Source organism: Toxorhynchites rutilus, chromosome 2, assembly GCF_029784135.1.
Source record: "Toxorhynchites rutilus septentrionalis strain SRP chromosome 2, ASM2978413v1, whole genome shotgun sequence".
NCBI lineage: Eukaryota > Metazoa > Arthropoda > Insecta > Diptera > Culicidae > Toxorhynchites > Toxorhynchites rutilus.
The window spans coordinates 144,733,145-144,759,955 of NC_073745.1; the positions used below are offsets into that span (position 1 = coordinate 144,733,145).

A 26,811-nucleotide genomic window follows, 5' to 3' on the forward strand; every position below is an offset into this window, starting at 1 on the left:
TCTGTCTGTCTGATTCTTATGGACTCGGAAACTACTGAACCGATCAACATGAAAATTGGTAGGTAGGGGTTTTTGATGCCGGGGAAGGTTTTCGTGATAGTTTGAGACCCCTCCCCCCTCTCTAAGGGGGGGCTGCCATACAAATTAAACACAAATTTCTGCATTACTCGAGAATTATTCAAGCAAATGAAACCAAATTAGGCACATGGAGGTTTTAGGATGCAATAAATGTTTCTATGGTAGTTAAACTCTCCACCCCCTCTCTAAAAGGGGCTGCCATACAAATGAAACACAAATACGGCGCACGAAACGTTTCTATGGCGAATACACTCCTCCCCCCTCTCTAAGGGGGGCTGCCCGACAAACGAAACTCAAACTTCTGCATAACTCGATGTTTTTGGGTATGAGAAATGTTTCTATAATGGTATGACACTCCACCCTCCTGTGGAATGAAGAGAGGGTCCCATAAAAATATTACACATATTTCAACCAAAAATATTCCAACCAAACATGACAATTGAAAATTTTTGGAATTCTCTGAAGGAAAAAGGGATAATTCGGAAAATTAAATTCCCATATGTTCTACAATTACATAGTGACAAATGCTGTTAGTCCATTTGATGTTTGCGCTAGCGAAATTGATCTTTGTTCGAAACTGTAAATGGATTTTAATGTGATGAAATGCACTCCTATATCTTCTTCTATCTATACCTATAAAAAAGTATCGCCGAATGTGTTGATAAGAGCAGAACTCGAGAAAGGAACTGTCCGGTTTGGGGCTGTCTTTATTCTATCATATTTTCTGTAACATTTATTCCATGTAACGGAGAAACATGTTATTTCCAAGTGGTTGAAAAATCTTGAACGAGAATTGTGTCTGAAAATAATCTGATATTATAATGTTGAGTTTTGTTGGAAATACAAGGGTGGTTGATTAGAAGATGGATTTTTGCGATTGGACCCATGAACTTGCTCATAGTAAGAAAACGTTAACAAATTTTGGACGGGACGAAGTTTACTGGGTCAGCTAGTTATTCAATAAAATCTGAAATGTTATGAAAACATTTCAAACGACTTTGATTTTGCGTTACGTAACATGAGGGGGAGGGGGGTTTGTCTTGCCTCACTTATTGTTACATAGGGGAGGAGGGGGTTCAAAAACCGCAATATTTGCATTACGTAATTTGTGCACGACGCCTAAGAAATTGATAGAATTTTTCAGTACTATTAAAAAAAAACTTTCAAAAATATCTTGGAAGTGTCTTGTTTTTGCAAATTCTAACCAAAATTGCAAGACAATCATTACAACTGGCTGAGTGCAATGTAACAATCCATTAAAAGTTTCATATTGTTGGTGTTCCAATTCAGCTAAACAATCCATATCTGATGGATAACACATAACAACACAGGGCTCAATTCTTTTTAAACGCAACCTCATCGAAAGTTTCTGGTGCAAAGCCAAAACCCACCCCGAATCTGCAACAAAATGCACCCTGGTGTCCCACTTTCGAACGCTTTGTTCTGCTAATTGACACAAATGTACAACCCATTATCTCAACTCCATTTTCGGTTTCCTCTGGCTACCAGCGGATAATTTTCTGACAGCCCACGCTCAAATCGATCCTAAAACTCCCTCCTCCCTCCAGCCGAAAGTCAAAGCCCACACCATGACAAGCGAACAAAAGCACATCTCTTTTGCCGTGCCATTAATCATGCATTGTACAGACGGCGTCTTTCAGCGTCTCAAGCGAACTAATCTCGTATCGTTTTGTGCACACCAAAATCGCAGCATATCTCTTCCGACGGTGGCAGGCGACAAACGACGCTAACGGCAATCAGCAAACCCTCTTTCGCTCGGAGTTTGCCTGATGGGTACCTTCTCCGCCGAGGTACCAAATCATATCTTCATATTTTAATCAGCTATTGGGAAAGCTCGCTCTGCCTCTCCGATGCCTTCGGTAGACCACAAGACGCAGGCAGTGAATAAATTATATTTGTTATTGTTGTCCGGCGAATGCGCCGAGGCTCATAAGGTGTTGCGCCGTAAGACGCGAAAAAAATGTCAAACCCCTCCGTCATCCATTGATAATCAATCAATCAATAGCGCGAATCATATCGAACGACGAACCACTCTTGCCGTCCCATTGGATGTTATGCGTGAATGTTGCGAAAGCTAATTCAAAACCTTTCATTTGCACTTTTCAGATCTCCGGCGAGAGACGAAAAAGAAGAAAATAAAACATGGTGCTTGTACTGAACGGAGTGCTGCAGGACGAGTGCCCGATGGACACGCACGCGCTTTTTGTGCAACATCCGGTTTACCGGGAAACAGCCACACAGTTCCTGTCAATTCCTACGAAAACGGTAAATATGAGATAGGCTTTATCGAATTTCTCCCGCAATAAAGTCGGTCTGATTTTTATGTGTCGTAAATCTCAACAGGTCGGCCCTCAGGGTTTGCTGTACGTGTGTCAGCGGGAGCTGGCTGCCGTTGCGCCACATGACAAAAATGTGAACATTATCGGCTCGGACGATGCGACCACCTGTGTGATCGTCGTCGTGAGGCATTCAGGTATGTTTTTGAACCCGTTGATGCGAGAAAATCGAACATCAATAGAGCTATAAATAACATTTAAGATTTAAGCTGACTCAAAGACACTTGTCAGCTTTTATGGAATATATGAGAATATCTGTAGATTATACCTACACTTTCACTGGAAATGAGATGCACACGTTGATTTAAACTATAATAAACAGCCGTTTGTTATTGAACTATGACCGTTCCTTTTTTAATACAAATGATTCCGTAAAAAGTTTCGCAAGCCCTTTAATTATTTTTATTTTTTATTTTATAATGGTAACTTCAAAATTATATGAAAATAAAATGAATAAATATTAGCTTGTCCGGAGGTTCGGGTCTTCACTGCTAGCAAGCAAATTAAGTTGCTGATCAAGTATAATCTTAGGTACACAACACGTGAATTATCAAATACACTATAGACATTTAAAACCACCGTTCATGAGCATCTGGTGAATCTTGACTTTATAAACTTGACTATACTTGACTTGACTGTAAAAACGCAACGAAAATACACCGTTTTTGAAGTAAATCGTGATGAGTGATTAAAAATTAATGACAACGCACCAGTTACTTTTCACAAAACTGATCTTCGTTCGAAGTAAGTCTGTAGGAAGATACAGTAGATACATTCCAATTAGGATTGGGCGATCTCGGAGCGATTTTCAGAAGATCGATTTTTTCCATTTCGATTTCCGATTTTTTAGATCGATCTTTTTCACTGGAGAAACCCGATATTTTTTGCTTTCAATTTTTTCGATCTTAGATTTCGATCTTCCTGTAAATTTGTTTTTCATTATACATCGATTTTAATCTCACCAAAGACCACCTAACATTTTTTTCAAACATTATGTCAACATTTGGATAACATTCGGATTGGTGGCTCATAGACCACTGAACTAGATGTTGACATCAATTCGACTAAATGACAGACGTATGGCACGATTGGCTTTTATGGGATCGTTGTCAGCTGAGGTCTGGGCAGATACTAGTTGTTGAACTTCTAATAATGCTTTTTCAATAAATGTATTTAATAAAACGACTCCTTGGCAGCATAAAATGAATGTCCTGGACTTCAAAAATTTGTCTGCTGAGGAACAAAACTAAAAGCTTTAAATGTTCCATTATGAAAATGAACTTTGTATTCCCTGTTTAAAGAAAAGACAACACTTCTATAGAATCAGCAGATAAATTGGGAAAAAGCTTTCTATTTTTCAAAGATCGATTCTTTAGTACCAATTCAATCAGTGGATCGATCCCTACGCCGTTTGTAAAATCGATTCGAGAAGATCGATCTTTTTATAAAGATCGCCCAATCCTAATTCCAATTACTGCTCGCAACTAGTCGAATTAAAGGAAGCCTTCCAGGATAAACGTCCAAATTATCCAATATTGTAGACATCGTATTACACCCAACATTTTTTTGGAGTATAACTGCGATGTGCTACTCCAGTCGTTCTACTAACCATATATTGGACCTTCAGATTATAATTTGTTCGTGTCCCTGTAAAATTATCGTAAACGCCAAGAACTCATATAGAATCGATCGTAACTCCTAGACAGTCTTCCGTGTTTCACATAAAACACTGCGTACGAGATGAACAATGTTCACACTGTTCTCGCAGTTTTGTGTTTGCGCACAAACATAATTTTTTCGTACCCGTGTTTCAAAATGTGACATGTTTGTATTCGTAGTATGTTTGGATGCTTCCCTATCATGACAATGGGTGCATCATCTAAAATTTTGGACAAACAATACACCTCTTTATTCGTTCTGAAAAGCGTGGTTATAGAGCGTCAATTGATATCAGAGTACTTCACAATTGATTTTTTTTTTTTTTTTTTTTTTTTTATATCTGTATTATAGTGATTTTCAACTCATTTGGCTGGTTCGTCACTTTTACTTCCATTTTTGGAAGAATGTCGGGAGTGAGAATTGAACTCGTGACCTTTAGCGTGAGAGGCATGGATGTTACCACTACGCCAGATCGCCTCCTTCACAATTGATATCATTATTTAGGGCACACATCAATTTATAAATAGAATTTATGTAACATTCGCTATTATTAGCTATTTGAACAAGTACTAAATTTGAATAGAGTGTGGTGGAGATGTTTAGTTACCCACATCAACATACCAAGGATCGGTGTAAACTTTCTTGAAAACATGCACCTGAAATTAATTTTTGGATTTTTATTTATTTATTTGGCCAGCATTTGTATGGCATCGCTCCGCTGTGCAGTCGGTTTCTCAGACTTCAATTGGTAACATGCACGGAAGTAAAACATTCTCATAGAAAGCTTCTTTCTATTCAGAGAATGTTTTCTTTTAACGGGAAAAAACTATGGATTATTTAATCAGGCTTGCATATACATGAACTCATAGTATCTGAGTTCATGCAATTTTTGCAATGCGAACTAAATTCCTAGTAAGTTTCTGTGAAAAAATATTCTTCAAAGAAATGTTTCAAGAGGAATAATTTTCTCCGTGCATGAATGGAAACGAAGAGCAATGAGTACTGCGACAACGGGTTGTATGTTTTGTACATGATGCGTTTGAATAATAAACACCACGTTTGTTTATGATGTGAGAAACGCTTGTCATCTCTATATGTTTATGGTTATGTGTCATTGGGCGTGTTTGCGGTAAACATTGAACACTAGCGAAAAGTATGTTCGTGAAGAGCAAAAACATGGTATTTGAACATCGCGTACACATTTGTAAGTGTTTTTCGGAAGACTGCTCCTAGATCACAGATCGAATTCACACATTCTGGGAAAATTAACCCATTTCATAATAATAGATTGCGAGTGTAGGATATGATTTGTTCTTATTCTCAATTGTGACGTAGTATCATGTTTAATTTAAACAGATTTTGAATATGTTTGATAAATTGTATTGTTGAACTTTTGAACTTGAACTTTTTTTCACTTTTTTTGTGGTCCTGAAAAAGGGCGTTTAGTTTGTTTATTGGGCATTTTTTGTTCACTACATCAATGATACAATCAAATGATGATGACAGAAGAAGTCGTTGGATGGTGCCTATCATAACACAGATGCGGAAGTGGAATGAGACGTGCTGAAAACTATCCTCTGTGGCTCTGGGCGAGATGATTCCTGAGTTTAGTATGAATAAACTAATGAATAGTACTTTGGGAAGATGAATCAATAGATTCCTCATTTCCATTTTTGCTTCAAACAAAATCTAAATGCATCAACACGAATTTCAACATGTGGGAAATCACTTTTTCCTAATTTTTCTTCGCTTTCATTATTTATCGCCGTATAAACAATCCATTTCAACCAGGAAATCCAATCCGTTATGGCAGCCAATTGTAACACTTTTGCCGTTGCCGCTGCTAATGTAGCTCGTATAGTTGTTATTTTGTCGGGTTCCTTTAGTTTGTCGTGTAAACTGCTTCACGGTTATACTGAAATATACCGAGTGCTTCTTGCTGCTAAGCCGCCATTTTTATATATTTCTGGCTGGCTAACGAATCATAAGGGGTGGGGCTTGCGATACAGTTTTCGCTGCTCTTCAGGGATTGAACACCTAGCGATCTTGATTAAGTACAGGAGCCGCAGCAGATTGCTTGTGTGGTCAGAGATGATGATGATGCTTTGAATTATAGAAACTTGAAAAAGCCAATTTGACTTGACTGTATAAACGAAAAAATTAAAAGTTAAACCAAAGGACACGATCCAGACACGATCAATTTCAAATATTTTTATATCTAAAATATATTCATTTACGATTAGATTTATGTTTCTAGAACGCTATCAGAGCTCAAGTTTGAGTTATTTTGTAAAAGTTTCACTGCAGTTGGTGAAAAAATCGGATTTTCTTCGATCAGAGGACAAGGACTAGGATCGGATGTCATAAGCAATCTTACGAAAACACTCTGACTGTTGACCTCTCTGCAAATTGAAATTTGAAGGTTTAGAACAAAAGTGTTAGCAATATATTAATAAATAACATGCCTTGAACATTTCCTGGATCGATTTTTCATGGAACCTTTTTTAATATTTATTTCTTCAACCAGTTTTTCATACCGTTATGTGAAGATTGGTGGTGTATGATTGAATAACACATACGAATTGTATGTGTTATCAAATAGGTAACGGTGTTGGGAGAACACATGTGTGATCGTCACGGGCCGCACTGTGTCTAGGATGAGAATAAAATTCGCGATACATCCTGAGTGCGCTACGTACATTGGCAATAAAGATACAAATCTCACGAGGACAAAAACGAATCATGACTCACCCATCTTCAACTGCTTCCACAAAAACTGCTACAAAACTTTCGACTAAAGATCTTAGCATCTTAGCATCACTCATTTCGACATTAATCTTAAACGATAGATGACAGTAATTTCAGTAGAAGCTCCCACGGGTGTATGATAAGCGTCATAACTATCGTCTTCAAATTTCGGACTCAGTTTCTGCTTACGCCAAAAAGGGTTATACTGACCCGCACAGGTACATGAGCACTCTTGAGCCTGCCACTCTGGGCATAATGAAGTGTAATTTGGCGTCTCAGTTAACTGAACCAAAAACTACACACAAAAATAAATTTTCAGCACATCTATTGACATCCTGATATATAACATTAAATGAGCCTCAAAATAACAAACATGTGCTACCCTCCCATACTGGTACAGCATTTGTATAATATGCCATAGCAATATCAGAGCAATATGAGAGAGCGAAACAAGAAACACATTGCAAATTGGCACGCATTTACCCTTTTTGCATACTTTGCCACATACACCCCCCTCGTACGAAAAGAATACAGGTTCACGTTTAAGCTCTTCTTTTTACTCTTAGAAAACACTTCCCATGTATACTTTAAAGATCCAACATCATGTTACAATGAGGTGTAATATTTTCACGTATTTGTGCAACAGCAGCAGTGGTTATGTGGATAACGTGGTCGTGTAAAACAGCCTTGCATTCCAGCCGATCTTGGTTCGATCCCTGCTTGGCATCGTTGGACTTTTTTTTTGGTACAATATCAAGCTGACGTTCATTCTGAGAGATACACATACAACATTTTAAAACTCTTGAAAAATGAGCTTTTTTTTGTTCTTTTCATCTTGAGCTGGAGAAATTAGAGCATTCAAAAAAGGGAACAAACCATGATCATATTTTCGACTGGACAAACCAAAATCATTTACCTTAGTCTTCCCAAAAATCGTGGACTTCAACTTGAATAACTTTACGATAGCGCGGATTTTCATCCGGACCAGCATCGACTGTATCCGTTTTCATTATGAAGTCAAACTCTTCTATTTCCAACAACCGCTTGAAGTCGACTGCATGCGAATAAGCAAACTTTTTTACGATGCAGAACTTGTCAATATATTAATCGTACTCAAAGTTATTGATGTTTTATTTTGCTCAAAAATTCATTCAAATTTAGTTTACTCAAATACAAAAACATAGCTTTGAAAATCTCACATTATGCAGAGTCAAATATGCCCTTTCAAATGCCGCCTATAAACATTTTGTTTTATTTGCCTCAGAAAGAACATCGAACAAATGAAAGAGCGTATGTTTGGGAAAGAAATATCAATAACTGTGAGCAGAGTGAAGACAGTTACAAGTTCTGCATCGCAAAATATTTGTTTTAATAAACTCTAAAAGTTATCTGAAGACAGTTTGCATGTAAAATTCGAAATATAAAAATTTGAGAAAAATTTGTTTTTTTTTTCATGGTGACCCTAACGCAGAAGCGCTATATCGGTTATTTTGATATATAGAAAAAAAAACTTTGTTCTATAAAGTTGTTTAAAACAACCGGAGCTACAATATTGTCGAATTTTATTTACCTCTATCTACATTATAAAGATAATAAATTTATATTTTTTATTTCATCGAGAATTTTGGTCACCCTATTTCCGACAGCACAAGAATGAGCGGTCTATCATATGTAGCAACTACAAATTTCCACTTAAATGCGCTTCCATTGTGAACTGGTACATGGGTATTCAGCCTGACACTCTGAATATAATCTAGTCGTGTTATTTGACATAGAAATCTGAACTAAGTGCTGAATAAAAATACGCTTGTAACACCACGCAGAGAAGCCCTCTGGAGTTCCTCTGGAAAACCCTAGAAGAATAAAAGCTGTCATTTATATATCTTTAGATTACATAGTTCTTATGAACCATCTCGTGTAACCCGAAGAAAATCGTGTTTGCGACACAGGAAACTACCGTTACAAAAATACGTTTTTTTTTGTTTTGCAGGATCCGGAGCAGTGGCGCTGGCCCACTTGGACGGCAATGGAACCGACGAAGCCGTCTCGACGATGGTTGCCCGTGTGCAAGAACTGGCGTACGGCTATCCGGAAGGACGCATCGAGTTGCAGCTGATTGGTGGATTCAAAGACAACCAAAGCTACGCGGAAGATCTATTCAGCAATATTATGCGTAAGTAAGATACGCCGAATGTGAAGTGGATGTTTACCGGGGAGAAGAAATTGCCGACAAAAGGTGCGGCATATGAAAGGATTTTTCATCGTTGGTCTGCGAAAATGTGAACCTCGGACTGTGTTTGAGTTTGTGTGTGTGTGTGTGTGTATGTGTATAATACATATATCCCCTTTAGCGGTGCAAACCCCCGATAGAGTAGTAATGAATTATTGCTAGCTTATACCACATATTCACACATTATTTATGATGAATGTAGATTGGGAATTGAAGAAAATCATAAATCTGGTCAACCGGTGCTCTACTTGATTTCGAGAGGTTATTTCCCACGGCGGTTGCATAGAAAATCAGCTCTAAAATATACAATTCCAGTAATCCTAGAGGCCAGTCTAAGTCAAGGAACACTTTCATGAATATTGATAGTCATTTATGATTCCGAACCCCGGAGCTCCAATCTGCAAACAGTACCAAGCCACTATTTCTAATTTACAGAAATGTTTATGCTGGAATATGTTCGTATGTTACCTTCGAAGCACTAGGCACCACTAGAGAAGATGTATGACCAGGGAAGAGAGAGATAGAGCGAGAGAGCCATTTTTTATATAACACAGCTGAGCTAACCATCTTTGGTCCGCAGCTAGGTGAGGGTACGAATTTCACCGAAGCACCAAATCATATTGCACAAATCCCCCGGAGGAGCTATGTGTGCGCTTCCCTAATCTAACGTGGTCAAATTTTAATGATCACCATCTTTCGGCTACTCATGTTCATCGAACCGGGATTGAGGCAAAATTAATCCAAATTGATGAGGAAAGATTAGATAACCACCATTAGTCTCGAGACATACCACATTCGCCTCCATCCCTCTTTGTTGGTCAATCGAAAAAGGGTGGAACAAGATTATCAGGTTGCAAATATTAGAAGAGCTTTCTACTTTTTGCATTCGATATTTTTAGATCGAAGGGGACAATCACCAATGAGGAAGACGGAGTGAGCTTTTTTTTCATGTCCACACGCATGGTACCATTCGTGTAACGTAATTGAGTTCGTCCACCAATAGTTGCTTCTCTCCGTCAAGTTAACTTCAAATTAGTCAAACCGCATAATCACCACCCAGAGAAACAAGGGCCATAAATGTCCATTAATCTAACGCGCGATGATCGCCTGATTGTCGATTCGAACCATTAATTCCATTAACGATGAGAAACCACGATATGAGGCGGGCTGAAAAATGTGTGAAATGGGAAATCATTCCGACATGATGATGGCATATGCACTTCTTCCACACATGCACTCGTTAATGCAATGAAAAATAATGTCTTCAATTGAGTACATGTTTCATCCGACAGAGACAAAACCAAGAGTCTCAGTGCATGTATGGAAATTGGCCCTCTATGAGGAACACTCCATCAGGAAGAGGTGAAGAAACAGTGGCACTTAATTTAATCATCATCAGCTCTGGGTGGACAGACTCTCGGGGCGCGTGTTCCCCACTCGGCGAAGGTCAATTATAAAATAATTGAATCAAAAAATTGACTCCAATCAACTTTCTGAGTCTTTTGTCGTTTGGACAACGATGTCGTTTACTGTGAAACACTGAATAACAGCTAACGTATGTTATGCTGAGTGTGATTGATAAATACGTTCACAAATTGTGAACACCTCCAAAAGTGGTAATCATCCTACCTCAAAACTAATATTTGTCACAGCATATCAACGTCACTCTTTGATATCGGAGATGGATTCTAGCTCGATTAGACGCCGACTGCCGCCTGCTGAAGGCTGAAATTTATTACCGACTGTTAGCTCCACCTCGAAATCGTGACTCATCCTTGATCCATTCGCACATCGATTCATCCGCTCGGATTGAATAGCGATGGCACGGAATGTAATTATACGGTTGACTGTGTGCCATAATCGACCGGTGTAAATAGCAATTAAACGTATTATTACCATTCGCTTCGTCGCGACACCCCTCGGGCGTTGGAGCGGCACTTCCCCCTCTATCTAATGGTGTATTGAATTGGCGCAATGTGTGTGATGAGTACACACATCTTGTTTTCCTGTGACTCTTCTTCAAGTGAGATGATGGGGGCTATTTATCTTATTGATTTGGACAGACCGAATAAGTGATATCGGGCCAAAGTGAGGCACCTAAGCTATATTCATGTGATTCCTGTGCGATCAAAACGGATTAACGAATGTGTGTACTGGCAATAACAAATTGAAACTTGAACATTGTAAATTTTGTGCAAAACAAACTCAATTATTATTAAAAATTACCGCCATGCTAGAAAAGTTGCGAGATTCCTTCGAAAATTTAAAATAATAATAAATACTTTTAAGTTACATGCGTATAGTGCGTTACCTTCGCATTTTCCGAGAAGACCAGATGTATAGAGACTCGTCTACCTCCGGATGCTTAAAAAGGGACCCCGGTCTGGAAAGCTCAATTTTTTTTTGAATTCTTGGGATGCTTATACCCTCAGAAATGTTGTCCTAAAAGGATTTTTCGATATTTGATTTCGTTAGAAAGTTACAGCCAAAAGTATGAGGTCACCTCAATGGATATAGTATTGCTGTACGAGTTTTTAAATGCGTTTTTATCGAAACCATGTTTTTTCAGCTGGTGGTATCGATATCTCAAGATCTACTCGACATATTTGGCTGAAATTTGTTATCAGCATGTAAAAATAAATTATCTAAAGCGTTACATAACTGTTTTTAAATATCTCATTTTTTCGATTTTTTGAGCTTCTAACCAACGATTTTTCATGAAAAATAACTCATTTTCAACAAAAATTGTCGCCATTATGGCAATTTTTCGAATTTTGAAAAAACCCTATGTAACGCTTCAGATATTGTCCTAAAGTTCCAAAATATGTATTGGAATTCGTTCTGCGACAAACCGTTGCTTCAGAACCGATACCACCAGTAAGGTACCGATTTTCAGACAGCATCTACGCATCCAACTGTCAACAGCATTATAATCATAATTCGAGCACTAAAAAAATGGAAAATATTAAAAAAAAAAGTCGTCAAATAAACCGTCTCAATTCAAGTTTTCTCATGCATTGTAAGTCGTTATGCACCTATGACCACTTTGCCCCCAAACACAAAGTACACAAAGTAATTTATATGCTAATTAATCGCTGAGATTGAACAAAATATATGTTCACCTCTCCCAGAATATGTTAACAGTCGTCCAAACTAATGATTTGTCCAACATATCAGATTGAATAAACTAAATTTTAGGATAAATTCCTTAGATACCATGTGCACAGAACTGCGACCGAATGGTTATCGAGAGAGCTATTTCTGTTTTTATTTATATTTCGACATGCGACAGCACTAATGTGTACATGTAATTCATTAAATTCTTCAAACATAAGGTGCCTATCAATACGGTGTCAATAGTCAATAGTTATACTACCAAACAAGCAGATGCCCAATTTGCCCCCACCACCCCCATATGAATATTTTCTTAACTTGCATTTCCGCTGCTTTCAACAAAATATTTTCCTTAGCATGTTGAATTGTGTTGACTGTTACGTGTTGTACTTCAGCAGTATTGAATCACACACATTCCTTGGCGTTTCGTTTTGATCTGAACCTCAAATCGATATGTAATTAGAAAAATGCAGTGCAACCAACATGAAACAATAGCATATTACGTTAAATTTTAAATTGATCAAGCGTTCAGCCGTGTTTCATGCGAAGCTAAATATCGACTTAAGAAACCGTTCCATACGATACAAATGAATGGTTCCAGATAAGAGACTATAATCTGATTATTCATAATGTACAATACACAGAGAGCTTATGTTTATGAAATTTCCGATACCCTAAATGGAATACAGGAGTCTTTACCTTTTTAATCTTTTAGGAGTCTAAGTGACCTTCGTGAAACTCCGTATGATTGACAGGGTATTTAATTGATTTTTCATGATATTCTTAGGGCCGATTCTTGAGAGATTTGTTACACAATTAAAATATGTAGGGGAAATGGGGGGAAATTGGACCTCCTAAGCAACTCGCCTAATATTTCTTCCTAATAACTTCCAACACCGAGGTACACTTGTTTTCTCTCAATCAATAATGTTTAATCATTATATCAAGCTTCAAATTAACACATTCAGTAAAACCTGTTTTTGTGCGGTTATTTTGTGCGATTTTATGTTCTTGTGCGGTTTTTTGTGCAATTTTTTTTTGCGGTGTATGAAAAAAAAGCATATTTGACGAAGTTATCGTCCATTTAGTTTTTTTTTTGATGGTTTATATGCATTTCTGTGCGAAAAAAGCATATTTGCGTCTCAATTATCCACTTCTGAAATCATTGCTACTCTCATCAAATGCTTTAAGTTTTTGCATGACATGATTTCTAACAGCAACACATTTCGACATGCAACTAAAAGCACAAAACAGCCACGCGCAACTGAAAAGGCAAAGTGTCTCATCGCAAAACAGGGAAACAAAAGGAAAGTGAACGGTGAATGGCGCGGATTTGAGTTATTTTCTTGGAGGAAACTTTTTTTATGCGGTCCCTATCTACCGCACAAAAAAATTTTTTTTTCAAAATGTGTACCGAACACGATTTTTTAAAGCTGCAGGTAAAGTTTTGCACGATTTTTTTTCATGCGATTTTTTTGTGCGGTCCCTATCCCCCGCACAAAAAAAAGGTTTGCCTGTATATCATAAAATAAAAGAGATGATTTTTGGATATTAAAATTTGATGCGAGGTGATTTGGGCCGTCTGTGGGGGTAATTTGGTCCAGTGTGTGTTTAATCGAAAAAACTTATGTAATTCAAGTTAATGTTACAATCAGTAACATTGTTCTGGAATTGATACCATGTCTTGACCGAATTCCACACCAGAATAAATGCATTGAGACCATTTCGAATTCTTTATGGATCTTTTCAATTTTGTTCGAGCATTTTCAAACACTTTCGATGCTTGGTCAAAGAAAATTCGTCCATGATGGCCTGCGATGCTTTTTCAAGCTCCTCCTTCTTCCAACGTTGTCTGCCCATTAGGGTGCAAATGAAAATGGTCATCTCGAATTTCAAAAAGTCACCCCATCATCCAAGGGGAGTAAAGGAAACCGGGGATTTCGAAAAAAAAATTTTTTTTTTTGATTTCAAATGTTTTAAAATGGCATGAAACGTCGAGAATTAGTATCATCTCGAAAAAAAAATCCCGATTTCCGGGGATTTTGCGGTTTTCAAGAATCTCAAATTTTAACATTTTTGACATCAGTAAATGAAGTACGAATTAGCTAATATTTTACATGGGGTATATAATCGTGCACATCAACATTTCGTAGCCAGTTCCGAATGAAAAATCGAGATAACTATATTTATTGGCACCTAAAACTAGAGATGGGCAAAACGTTTCATTTCAGTGAGCGGCTCAGAGCCGTGCGCTCAATGAAAAGAGCCGGCTCATTTGAGCGGCTCGACGGCTCTTTTCAAGAACTGGTTTATTCGGATATGTAAAGAATGGAAGACGTAAAAAATAAGGTTTAAAACAATAATCAGTGCAGAGAATAGTAAAAATATTACTTTACTGAAGGGTTTCACTGATATATTTCCATCACAATAATCTTCGAAAAATAAGCGAAGATAAAAAAAATGAATATATTGCAGCAGCTTTTTGGACCATACATCAAACTCCTTCCATACAGATGACCGCGTGGTAGTTTCGTAGGCGTGTATTCTATGGATTTCATTTTTAGCGTCCTTATCAACGACTGGTGTGCACAGATGTACTTTCTGTTATCCCCAAAACCTTCCTGCTTGAAGCGAGAATCTAGCAGTATTGATTAGGCTACTAATTCGTCTGACTCCCGATTTGTAAATCACTTTACCAGCTCCGAAATCAATTCGTTTTTATGATCACTAGAACTGATTTCTCTTGATCCATAGAATGTGGATCATGTCGAACTATCAGTCGGGAGAGTATAGCAATTTTCGATAACGACACAGTTTTCTCCCTGTTTTATATCCCAAACATTTTTAAAATGTTTCGGATGAAATGTTTTCATGATCAACTGTATTATATTAGTCCAATCATTTCATTCAATACCCATATGCGGAAGTCAATCCATTACATCTGATACTCATATGACGGGGTTTACAGAAGAAATGTAATCTGCCATTTTGTAACGGTCGCCATTTTGGATATACATGTTTCATAAATAACTGTGTTCTACTAACCAAGTCCTCTCATATGATACCCATATCGATGGGGTTTTGACGAAATTTGTTGTCTGCCATTTTTTCAACGGCCGCCATCTTGGATTTCCATTTTACATAAATAACTGAGTCCTACTAGTCAAATCATTTCATTAGATACCCATATTGATGGGGTTTTGAAACAAAATAAATATTTCGCCATTTTGGGGTGGCGGCCACTTTGGATTTGCATTTTTCATAAATAATTGTGTTCTACTAGCCAAGCTCTTTCATTTTATACCCATATTGATGGAGTTCTGACGAAATTTGATTTCTACCATTTTGTAACTGCCGCCATCTTGAATTTCCATTTTACATAAAAAAAACTGTGTCCTATTAGTCAATTCCTTTCATTAGATATCCATATTGATAGGGTTTTGAAACAAAATACATATTTCGCCATTTTGGAGTGGCGGCCATTTTGGATTTGCATTTTTCATAAATGACTGTGTTCTACTAGTCGCGCGTTTTCATTTGATACCCATATTGATGGGATTAAGAGAAAATATGTAATCCGCCAAAGTTTACAAACATACAAACAGCTAAATAAACAGCCATTCCATGCCAAACCGATATAGTGGTTCTCAGATTTTCGTCAAAAGTGGAAATTTTGTTCTTTTTCGCAAACCATTAGACTCGTATTTTTTTATTTTTTTGATAGGGTGACCATTTCCATTTTAGGGTGGTCCAAAAAAACAATTTTTTCGCATTTTTGCCAAAAATGACTTTTTTCAAAAATTTATAACTTTTGAACTACTAGACCGATTCGGATGATCAACATATCAAACTAAAGCCAATCACCTGGTCTTTTTTGAAAAAACACTGAATTCTGCGCTCCCAAAATATATATTTTTATCAAGTTAGTAATATGTAACCGATTACTCGCGGTTGGCTCGAGGTTAGTATTACAAGTGTTTTCGTAATTCGGATGTTGCTGTCTCCAATGCTCTGTACGTGTGCCCGACACGGGATACTTCCTATTGGGATGCAGCTGACCCTTAATCAGCAACGCCCCCCTAGTCTGTACCCCATATCTACCGTGGTGCGTCTTCTCGACTCGAGGAATCCAGGATAGAATGGTCACTAACCGGCTCAATCATCAGCTCGTGTAGAGTTGTCATGAGCGGTACAACCTTTGGCTCTTGTTGAATCATCAGTGGACTGCACAACCTTTGGCCCGTGTATCTGTAAAGAGTGTGTGTATGTATTGCCGCGACTAAGTAAAAGTTTATCGATCGGATAGAAGGGGTATAAAACGGGGACACAACGAAGGAAACATCATTAAACGTTGACATCGGCGTTTCTGAGGAACAGGTATAGATGAAGCAGAAGATCAGGATCACGGCTACCTAAGATATCCCGGACGGGGATATCCGATTGTCTGCCTTTTGCTCTCAGTGCTCAGTGCTTCTGCGCTCGTTATTATGGATTGTATTCGTTTTTTATTGTTTTCAAAGTCTCGGGACCAAAAGCGCTATAGTTTTTTTTATAGTTTTTCTGGAAAGCTGAAAATTTTCCACATAACATATCTCGAAACCAGGGAGGCGTTTTTTTTTTCGTTTATGAGTTATGATTTTTCAAAGGTCCAAAAAATCATTTTTCCCTTTTTTCCAAAAAATGTCGGCTCAAATGAGCGGCTCGTGAGCGCTCGCCCATCTTCACCCAAAACCATACATTTCGTTTCGAATACCGAAAAAGTCAGACTGCCGATTTTTGAAAAAAAAAATTTTTCGAGATGACCCAAGATCTCGACGTTTCATGACATTTTAAGACATTTGGCATAAATTTTTTTTTTCGAAAACCCCGATTTCCTCTACTTCACCCTTGGGTGTTTTTTCGATTTTCAAAAAACTCGAACTTTGACCGCTTTGCGCCACTCTCCCTTAAGTCCGATTGAGCTGAAATTTGGCATAGGGTGTTTTTGACGTAGGACTACGTCTTACATTAAGGGTGTCAAATCAGAAAACAGGTCACGTTTTTATGAAATAAAGTTAACGTTAATAAGTATTTTTGCTGCGAACGGATTTTAACGATTTGCATACCAATCGAATCGAAAATTTTCTATAACTTGTTTGATATGCTATACATTACAATCCCATAGTCTGTATATGGTTTAAATTGGTGAAAATTGGAAGCATCTCATTTCCCCATACATTTGTTCTGTCCATTTGTGTGCTTTCCCGAACAGAGGTGTCAATAACGGGCAACTTATGCAGCCGCTAGAACATAAACAATGAAGGGGGATAGCGAAAAGAGAATATTTGCGAAGTAAACTCCACCCTTGCATAATAAGTAAGCTGTCGCTAGCGTAAAAGTATTTCATCTCCTTTGAGGAAAATTCTCAGAATCTCTCTGTGCCCGAAACAACAAAGGTCACCTATTCTGCTCGTTTTGTGTTTTATGTTTTCCCCCAAGCTGTGACCGCTGGCGAATATTTCACATGAAGTGAGTTTCGATGTTTCATTTTTATCGCTGCAACTGTGTGCATCTGTTAGACGCATGTTTGATGCTTGATGAATGGCGATGCACGGAAGATGTCTCTCGTTAAATACTCATTGCAATGCGTGCATTGATATAAAGCAACAAATTGTGACATATGACCAATTAGTGTATTGTTCTCGCAAAAGCAAGAAAGAATCGTTGCTTCTCGTAATGATTCTACAAAACTGCGCAAGCCATTAAAACTTTTCAGGGTCCCCGAAACTTTTTACTGAAGAGTTATTTATGGAATTTCGACGTATTCGCAAATAATATCCGAAATGATAAACCAACAAATTAAAAAAAAAAAAGATTGCGTAGTCCTACGTCCTAAGCGGTCGTGTCTCGGATACAATCCCTCGAATTTTTTTTCGAGGCGGTGAACATTTTGTATAGGGTATAGGGTATAGGGTTTTAGGGTCGATTTTTTCCCATACATTCATTGGCACCCTACTGCCCTCCCCCTTTTTGTAATTCAGCGGCAACTGGAATCAATTAGACCAAAGAAAAGCCTCAAACCTGTAGGACCAATTCATCTTATAGAAACGTGTCCATGTCACCCCACACAACAAGCAAAAATAAAAATGCAATTAATTTCATTTATTCATCAAATCATCATCAAATTGTTCCTCTTCTGTAGGCGAATAGAACTTTACTGCACAATACAGGAAAAGTTTGTTTAATCAGCGGGAAAACCTTAAAACCACGATCGGAAAACTCACATTTTTTGGCAATCAATGTGCTTGCTGTGTTCGTGCTACCGTTCCCTTCCACTTGTCGAATTTTAGCAAAGTTTTGTTACGTAAGGTACACACGGTTCAACAATAAAAGGAGATGACGTTATAAAAAATCTAAGTTGAGCCGTAATTTTTGGAATAAAGCGGTGGTCCAAACCACCCCGTGTTACCCTACAACATGACAACAACATCATAAAACATTTAATGCGGTCTTGAAGCTTTTACATTAGTAGTAACTTTAAAAAAAACCGTATACAATGCTTCATATAACTATTTAAAAAAATATTTTTGAAAACGTATGATTTGTGCCCACTGCGCACTTAAATTGTAATGTTCCCAACTCTGCGCAAGTGTGTTCCTAATTCTGCGCACCCAGAAAATGTAAATTCATCTGTCAAATATCTTATTTTACTTATAATTAGCAAACAAGTTTCATGTGTTATACAGTTTAAGTAATTTTTACTCACTAGCTAGCCATCGGGAGTGCTATTTGCAATTTCCACAAGAAGGCACTGTTTATACGGGAGTAATACCAATGGCAATGCCAATACACCAGCACTTCTTCTCCGAGTTCGCGTTTGAAGTACGTAATCTTTGCCAGCTGGTGCCAAAACCACTTCCTTTGTTGGAACAAGTGTTATGGGAGGATTCTTCCATGTTGAATACATGGGTAGAATCTTCTAAGACGTTACTCATATCTGCTTGTGGGACGTTATTGTCCACCTTTTGAAACAACTTCCGAAGTTTAGGCTCCATAACTCAAGTTCTCTGCTTAGAAAGCGCACTTGGAATTCTTCGCTTGATGTCGGGATGGCATCTTAGGAAACCATTCACCCACTTGTTTCCAGTAACATCCCATTGAAATCGGTTTTTCCTCTCTACGGTTCGCAGAAAATATGCCACAAATACCTTCAAACGTTTTTTGTCAATCAGAAACCCGGCTTTGGATGCCTCGATTACCCACTAGATGATTCTTTCTTCTTTGCCTTCCGGAAACTGAGTGTTTTCCAGAGCCTTTCACGTTACCATTCAATTTCAGTTGTGCATGGAGAGTACTTTTTCTGGATTCCTTGATATTTTGCTGCTCGATGTTTTGAAATACTTTTTCTAGTCATCTCCATGGCCAGAACAAGCTGCAGACGGAATAACGGATATTTTTCTTTCCAAAAATCATCTTTTTTCCATCCTATGTAGAACAAGGAATATAAACAAAACATTAGAGACTTAAGGGAGTATTCTAGTGTAGAGACACGGATTTCGGACGTTTTTTCCGAGTTCCGTAAAAATAAAACGAGAAATATTTTTACTATCCATTATATCATTATTTGTTCACCTATCTTTCAACAATAAAACAAAAAATTAACGGAGAAAAAATATTCATAACTAGAATAGACAAGAGCTGATGAAATGAGAGGGTAAAAAAAAGTTGTGCCATGGCGTACACGATTCCAGCCCTTCTGGCTATCTTAAACAGAACAAAAATCGAACAAATTCTGAATCAGTAAAGATGCCGCTATCGCATGAACCTCAGATAAATCAGAAACATCTTTTTTGACCAAATGGCGGCTGTTTGAAAAACAAAATACGGTTGAAAACGTTTTTTCTTACGTTTCTGGATTTTTTAAAAATAGTAAAATTTAAAAAAAAAATGTCGTTCAGAGGTTCATGCGATAGAGAGATGCCTACAATTTGTATCCATATGAATTCGACATGAATCAGCTCAGTAGAACTTGAGATATCGTGTATGCCAGTTTGAAAAAACAGGAAGTGGGTTATATCTATGGTATAACCGCAATGGTGACGTAGGACTATCGTTGATTTAGTGATCATTTGTTTGAAGTTGAATCTGAATCCATTCTGTATGAATGAATAAATGAATATTTGGGGGACTTCGAAAACGAGAGCGTTACATTGAAGGTACAAGGTTTTATGCATCCAATATTGGACACGAAACTATCCTACTGATGGTTATTGCTCCCCATCAGTAGGATATTTTCGTGTTTCGTTTCTTCAGAAGCTTTCCTGCTAATTACACTTGATTGAAAAATCACAGAACCAAATGTATTTGTTCGCAGTTTTATATGGTTAGAAAACATTAAAATAAACTCTTTAGCTTGCATGTTATTTTCAATGCCAAGGGGAACTGGCGGATTATTTTGCAGCAGCGATATTTTTCCGGATTCTTCTCGAAGTCCACCACCAGTTGTTAATGCTAACTCGATAACCACCTCCTAATTGCACTTGATTGAAAAATCACAAAACCAATTGTATTTGGTCGCAGTATTATATGGATAGAAAACGTTAAAATAAACTCTTTCGCTTGAATGTAATTTGCAATTCCAAGGGGAACTGGCAGATTATTTTGCAGCAACGATCACTTCTTTCCAGATTCTTCTCGATAACCAGCAAACGTAAAGAGTTGCGCGCGTGTATGTGTGTATGGCGGTTGCTGCGCTCCGTCACAGTCCCAAACAAACTGAATGCGTTTCAGGTCAGGTCAGGCGATATAATAAATCCCTCGATCCCTCGCCGTCCAGCTCATCCAGCCCGTTCAGTTCGTTCAGTTCGGTCAGCTCGTTCAGTAACGATGTTGTCTTGTCGATGTCCTCACGAAAAATGAATGCGATCACCACCAGAATATCGCTTAAGTATGCTTTTTGTCCGTGATTGAATCGAAAGAAGGTGTGGTTTACGATGGCAATTTGGAAGACAAACTAGAGGCGAATGAACTCTGAGTTTGAAACTTTCGGCGACTGAGCAATAATTGATTGAAATTTATATGATTTTCTTTGCGCGCGCAAACTGTATTCGATACGAAAATATTCTACCAATGAGGGAGAATAATTGTCAGAAGCTTTCCTGCTAATTAATTGCACTTGATTAAAAAATCACAAGACCAATTGTATTCGATCGCAGCAGTAAAGGGTGTGTCACATCAAATTGCATCACGGAAAAAACGCTGTAGAAATTCGCCCAGTAGACCGATCCTTTTGAAAATTTTAGACAGTAAAATAAAAACTATTAAACAACTTTTGGCATTTTCTTTTTATTCATACTTCGAGCCCAAGCCCGTATGCTCGCACCTTCCTCTTTACCCCGTCCATAAGGTTCTGTACAACGTCAGGTTGTTGTTTTTTTTTAACAGAAATCCATTTTCTCTTGAAGTCCGCCTCCGATTTGACAACTTTTGGGTTCTTCCGGAGGGCCTGCTTCATAATCGCCCAATATTTTCCTTTGGCACGAAGGTGACCCCGTTGGCTTCGTACCACTCCAACACGTCCCTTGAATAGTGGCACGAAGCGGGATCCGGCCAGAAGACGGTCGGGCCCTCGTGCTGCTTCAATAGTGGTAGTAAGCGCTTCTGTAGGCACTCCTTAAGGTAAACCTGCCCGTTTACCGTGCCGGTCATCATGAAGGGGGCGCTCCGCTTTCCGCAAGAGCAGATCGATTGCCACACCATGTACTTTTTGGCAAACTTGGATAGTTTCTGCTTGCGAATCTCCTCCGGAACGCTGAATTTGTCCTCTGCGGAGAAGAACAACAGGCCCGGCAGCTGACGAAAGTCCGCTTTGACCTAGGTTTCGTCGTCCATTACCAGGCAATGCGGCTTCGTCAGCATTTCGGTGTACAGCTTCCGGGCTCGCGTCTTCCCCACCATGTTTTGCCTTTCGTCGCGGTTAGGAGCCTTCTGAACTTTGTATGTACGCAGGCCCTCCCGCTGCTTGGTTCGCTGGACGCGTACGTGAACTTGACAAATTCAGCTTATTGGCGACATCCCGGACCGAACTTCTCGGATCACGTCTAAACTGCTTAACTACGCGCTTATGATCTGTTTCACTGACAGAGCATCCATTTTTGCCGTTCTTCACCTTCCGGTCGATGGTTAGGTTCTCGAAGTATCGTTTTAGTACTCTGCTGACCGTGGATTGGACGATTCCCAGCATCTTACCGATGTCCCGATGTGACAACTCCGGATTCTCGAAATGAGTGCACAGGATTAATTCACGACGCTCTTTTTCGTTCAACGACATTTTTCCAAATTTACGAAAAATTGACAGTGAAGCATGGCCAACGTGATCTATACACTCTTATCTGATTATAAGCGAAAGCTGAAGATATAATTCCTAAAAATTAAATTTCTACAGCGTTTTCTCCGTGATGCAATTTGATGTGACACACCCTTTACTATGTGGATAGAAAACATTAAAATAAACTCTTTCGCATGAATGTATTTTTCAGTTCCCAGGGGAACTAGCAGATTATTTTTCAGCAACGATTGAATCTTTCCGGAATTTTCTCGATGCTGAATGGCATCCAAACGAAGAGTCCCGCTCGTGTTTGTGTGTGTGGCGGCTGCTCCGATCTCTTCCTGGGGAACCGTTTGTGGCATCACTCTCCTCCTGATAGATTCCCTTCTGGCCTAAGGTGCACAGGCTCTTGGTGACACCGTTCATCCGCGCATTCATGGTAAACGAAGAGCTTCACCACAACAGCGACAACATGCCCCAATCGCTGTTCAATTATAACTGAGTGGATTTCCGAGCGGCGCTCGCTTATATACTGATTGGTGATTTCAATAGCCTGTTTTGAAAGCAATTTTAAGACTATTGAAACAAGTTTTTGAATCAAAAAGTAACAAGTATAGAACGCGTATACATTTTATCTTTCGAATGAAGTGTTTATCATACCATTTCGTTCAGTTGTTTAGGAGCTATTAACGCTCAAAATCTCGGTCTCCGGCGTAACGTTTTCGTTTTCGAAACTTTGATTTTACACCCCGGTATAGAAATGAAAGACGTAGTCCTACGTCAAAACTAGTTTCGAGAAAAACGCGAAGTTCATTGTTATGGCCGTACCAGGTTAGATACCGCATCGCTAAAATGGCTTCAACTCGGTAAATAATGGGATTTTCGATAAGTCCTTTCTAGGGTATATTCTTGAATGCCTAAACAACAGAAATATAAAGGAAAAAAAATTGCTTTTTTTCAAACGTCTAGACTAGAATACTGCTTTAATTCTGCGCATTGTCTGAGAGTTCATTTATTTTAATCACTTCAAATAAGTCACATTCAGCAAATACAAAACACTTATTTTGAATAAATTTCTGATCTGTAATACCTTTTTCATAAAATTGGGGAGAATAAAGTATTTGTTGCTGCTTCGCGCCGGTGTTAACAGGAACATAATTGGACATTTTCGGTGATGTCGGAATTTTTTTTTAATATATTTTTCTGTGCAACACATTTTTTTTTGTGAATAATAACAAAGACGAAAGAACAATTTTACTATTCAACAGTATTAAGACGCACAATCAATAGTCGATTGATGCATTTAGTCTAAAAAAGACGAAAGTGCGCAGAGTTAGGTGGAGTTACGGTACTTAAAACACGTAGTCCTGCCCCTAACCTATTTTCTCTAAATATTTTACTATTCTTACTAAAACTTATCATTATAATACGACATCATCATAAGATTTTTTCATTACTTGCATAAAAAGTTTTTTTCGTCTGCATGGAACACTAATTTGATTGGGAAAATTCAATTTTATTTGTAATTCTTATTTCAAAAAATCATTCCACCTGAAAATCCATTATCGCTTCCCAAATTCGAAATAACTACAAAGCTCAAAGCCGTCAACGCGAACAAACAATTCAATGAAGTTCCCCTCGAGTTTATTTGACGTTTTACATGCCCGTTCCGTTAACAAGCGAAGTTGGATGACTTGGCTTTCTTTCTTGCCCAGTTACCGAACGACTACCGTATATACGCATACATATTTAAAACCCACGCAATAATATTTGAAACTATCCATGTCGGTTACGTTACGCGCTTGATAGTAAAATATCATCTTAAGTTGTAGAATTTCAGACAACCTCCGACTGCGAACATTAAGTTCAGAAATCATATAGGGCAAAGAAATCTTTTTTTTTTCCTAAACGTTATCCCCAAGAAAATTTCGAAGATTTGTTTTTGAAACTTTTCTGGTTGAAGGAATGAATGGTTGTAGTTGTTTCCCTGTTAGCTGAATGTGGTAAAACAGTAGCAGATAGCAATGTCCGTTCGATTAATCACTAGTAGCAGAGAGGGAATCAGAACATAGTGCACTACAGTGTCGAAATAAAACAATAAAAGCAATTATATTAAATGTTTAAAATACAATCTAAAAATGTCCGCAATTCTAAATGTACGCTAATACTTTTTTCTATTCCCAGAGTCCTTCCATAAGCATCCATTGGAGATCGATTTGACGCAAGCCTGCGTTGGCGAGCTGAACACCATCCTGCGGGGAGACATCAACTGGCCAATCATCTATGGAGTCGGAGTTAACGTTAAGACAGGGGAAATCTTCCCTTCCACTTTCCCAGACAAAGGACCAGATCTTCAGTTGCGCATGGCGCGACATTTCACCGGTGGTCATCAGGTTAGGATTGAATTCAAATATTCTCTAATGTGAACGCATGTGAAATAATGAATTCATTCCATTACCCGCGCAGGTGCTAGATATTTATGATTCCACCGTAGGAATGCTTCGAATCGGTCCATTCAACTATGATCCCCTGCGGGGCGTGGATCTCTGGTTGTCTCAGAGTGACGAGTTCATTCTACAACATTTATCCACTAGCCCCGAGGTGGAACCACCCCATTTCGCTATGCAGGTAAGCGAGCCATAAAAAGAAACATCGATTGCTATAAAAGCTCATACTGTCGCATACTGCTGTTCGGTGTGATATGCTAACTCGCGCTATAAACTGTTTCACAGGTTCGTGCCACACTTAGATACATTCAGGATAACCAATTCCCGGCGGTGACCGTTTTCCGGAACAACAATCCGCACTACTTCAGAAGGGACGAGGCAACTGGCTGCTGGACTCCTGTGCGGTTCTAGGCCCCTCCCCGCCGGATATACAGTAACATGTTTCCCATAGTAGCTACAAAACTTTCCTATTCGATAAATATTTAACTTTGTTAGAATCATTTACACATTACTGTTGATCCCGCGAGGGGCAACGCATGTTTTTTTTTATTTCATAGATAAGATGGCTTCTGTTTCCTCAACTGTTACTATGAGGTTATTTATAAGTTGTACTATCGCACGATCGTTTTGGGACTCCCAGATCGATATTGTATCTACAACTCATTTCTAGGATTTTCTTCTATACCACTAACTTAACAATAAATATAGCATCAACGAAATCAATTCCTATGAACAAGCAACTTTCACATAGACCTAAAAACGAGACGAATTATTGTACAGAATTCAGTTTTGTTTCCGTTACAGAAATGACGCAGAAAGTAGAAGATAAATTTGAATTTGAGAAAATCACAGCTTGATTTTAAGGAAAGAAATTCCCTGTTTTTTTCAATGGTTCTATTTCGTTTCTCACAACACCCATCTTTCATATTAGATATATTGGCGCGGGAAAATCAAACAGCGAGGTGCTTGAAGCAAAAGCTGCACATTTCACAATAGACATTGACATTCTTTGTTTTAACACTTTGATCGCCCCGTCACCCAGATGTGGGTGACACTTTCCTCGTTCAATTTGAATAGGATTTTGAAACGGAATTTGGTAGAAAAGGCACTTAAATGTAAATAAGGGATATGTAGAATAATCAAAAAATCAATAACATAAAAAATATAGTTTTTATACTATTCTTTCAAACGGTTTTGTTTAGCATAACGTATTGTAAGTATGTTTGTATGTTTATCCGTAGGTTGTCCCATATTAAAAGAAATGTAACCCCCTTCCTGTTGACCGATTGATCTGAAATTTGGAACACGCCTTTATCTATACTGTAGTTATAAAACTGCGTATTGACTGGACTAGTAGAACATAGTTATTTGTGAAAATGCAATCCAAAATGAAATGAAAATCCAAAATGGCGATATATGTTTTTCTTCAAAACCTCTTCAATATGGATATCAAATGAAAAAGGCTTGACTAGTAGAACACATTAGTTCATGAAAAATCCAAATTCAAAATGGTCAATTACTTTTATTCATGCAACTTTCGTACAGAGCAATTCCACCCCAAAGCTGCAGACCCGATATTCTACAATTTTTTTGAAACTTGGTACAAAACTACCTAAACTACAGTGTTCATTATTATATGATCAATTCAAATTTCGACTGATTTTTTTAAAGGGCGTAATTAAAATGATTGATCTTTCTTTCGAAAAAGTGTAACTCAAAAACTAGATATCCGATTAAAATATGATGTTTGACAAAGTTATTGGAAAATCAATAAACCGTTTGAGAAAAATCACATTTTGAATGTGCTTTTACGCCGCCCGGTGAACATTTTGAAGATGAAATATAATGGGCCTGATTCTCGAATACACTACG

At 38.1% G+C, this 26,811-nt stretch overlaps 1 protein-coding gene across 5 annotated transcripts in view; it reads left to right on the plus strand.

Moving 5' to 3' along the window:
* LOC129767636 (protein N-terminal asparagine amidohydrolase) overlaps positions 1-25,785 on the plus strand; it is a 117,112-nt gene extending 91,327 nt beyond the window's left edge. For all 5 annotated transcript variants that reach the window (XM_055768713.1, XM_055768714.1, XM_055768715.1 and 2 more), the window contains 6 exons: positions 2,206-2,364; positions 2,443-2,572; positions 8,833-9,015; positions 24,677-24,885; positions 24,959-25,120; positions 25,225-25,785. In XM_055768713.1, the coding sequence (XP_055624688.1) occupies positions 2,242-2,364; positions 2,443-2,572; positions 8,833-9,015; positions 24,677-24,885; positions 24,959-25,120; positions 25,225-25,350 (933 nt within the window). In that variant the 5' untranslated portion in view covers positions 2,206-2,241 and the 3' untranslated portion in view covers positions 25,351-25,785. The remainder of the gene's footprint in view (positions 1-2,205; positions 2,365-2,442; positions 2,573-8,832; positions 9,016-24,676; positions 24,886-24,958; positions 25,121-25,224) is intronic.
* Positions 25,786-26,811: the final 1,026 nt, after the last annotated feature.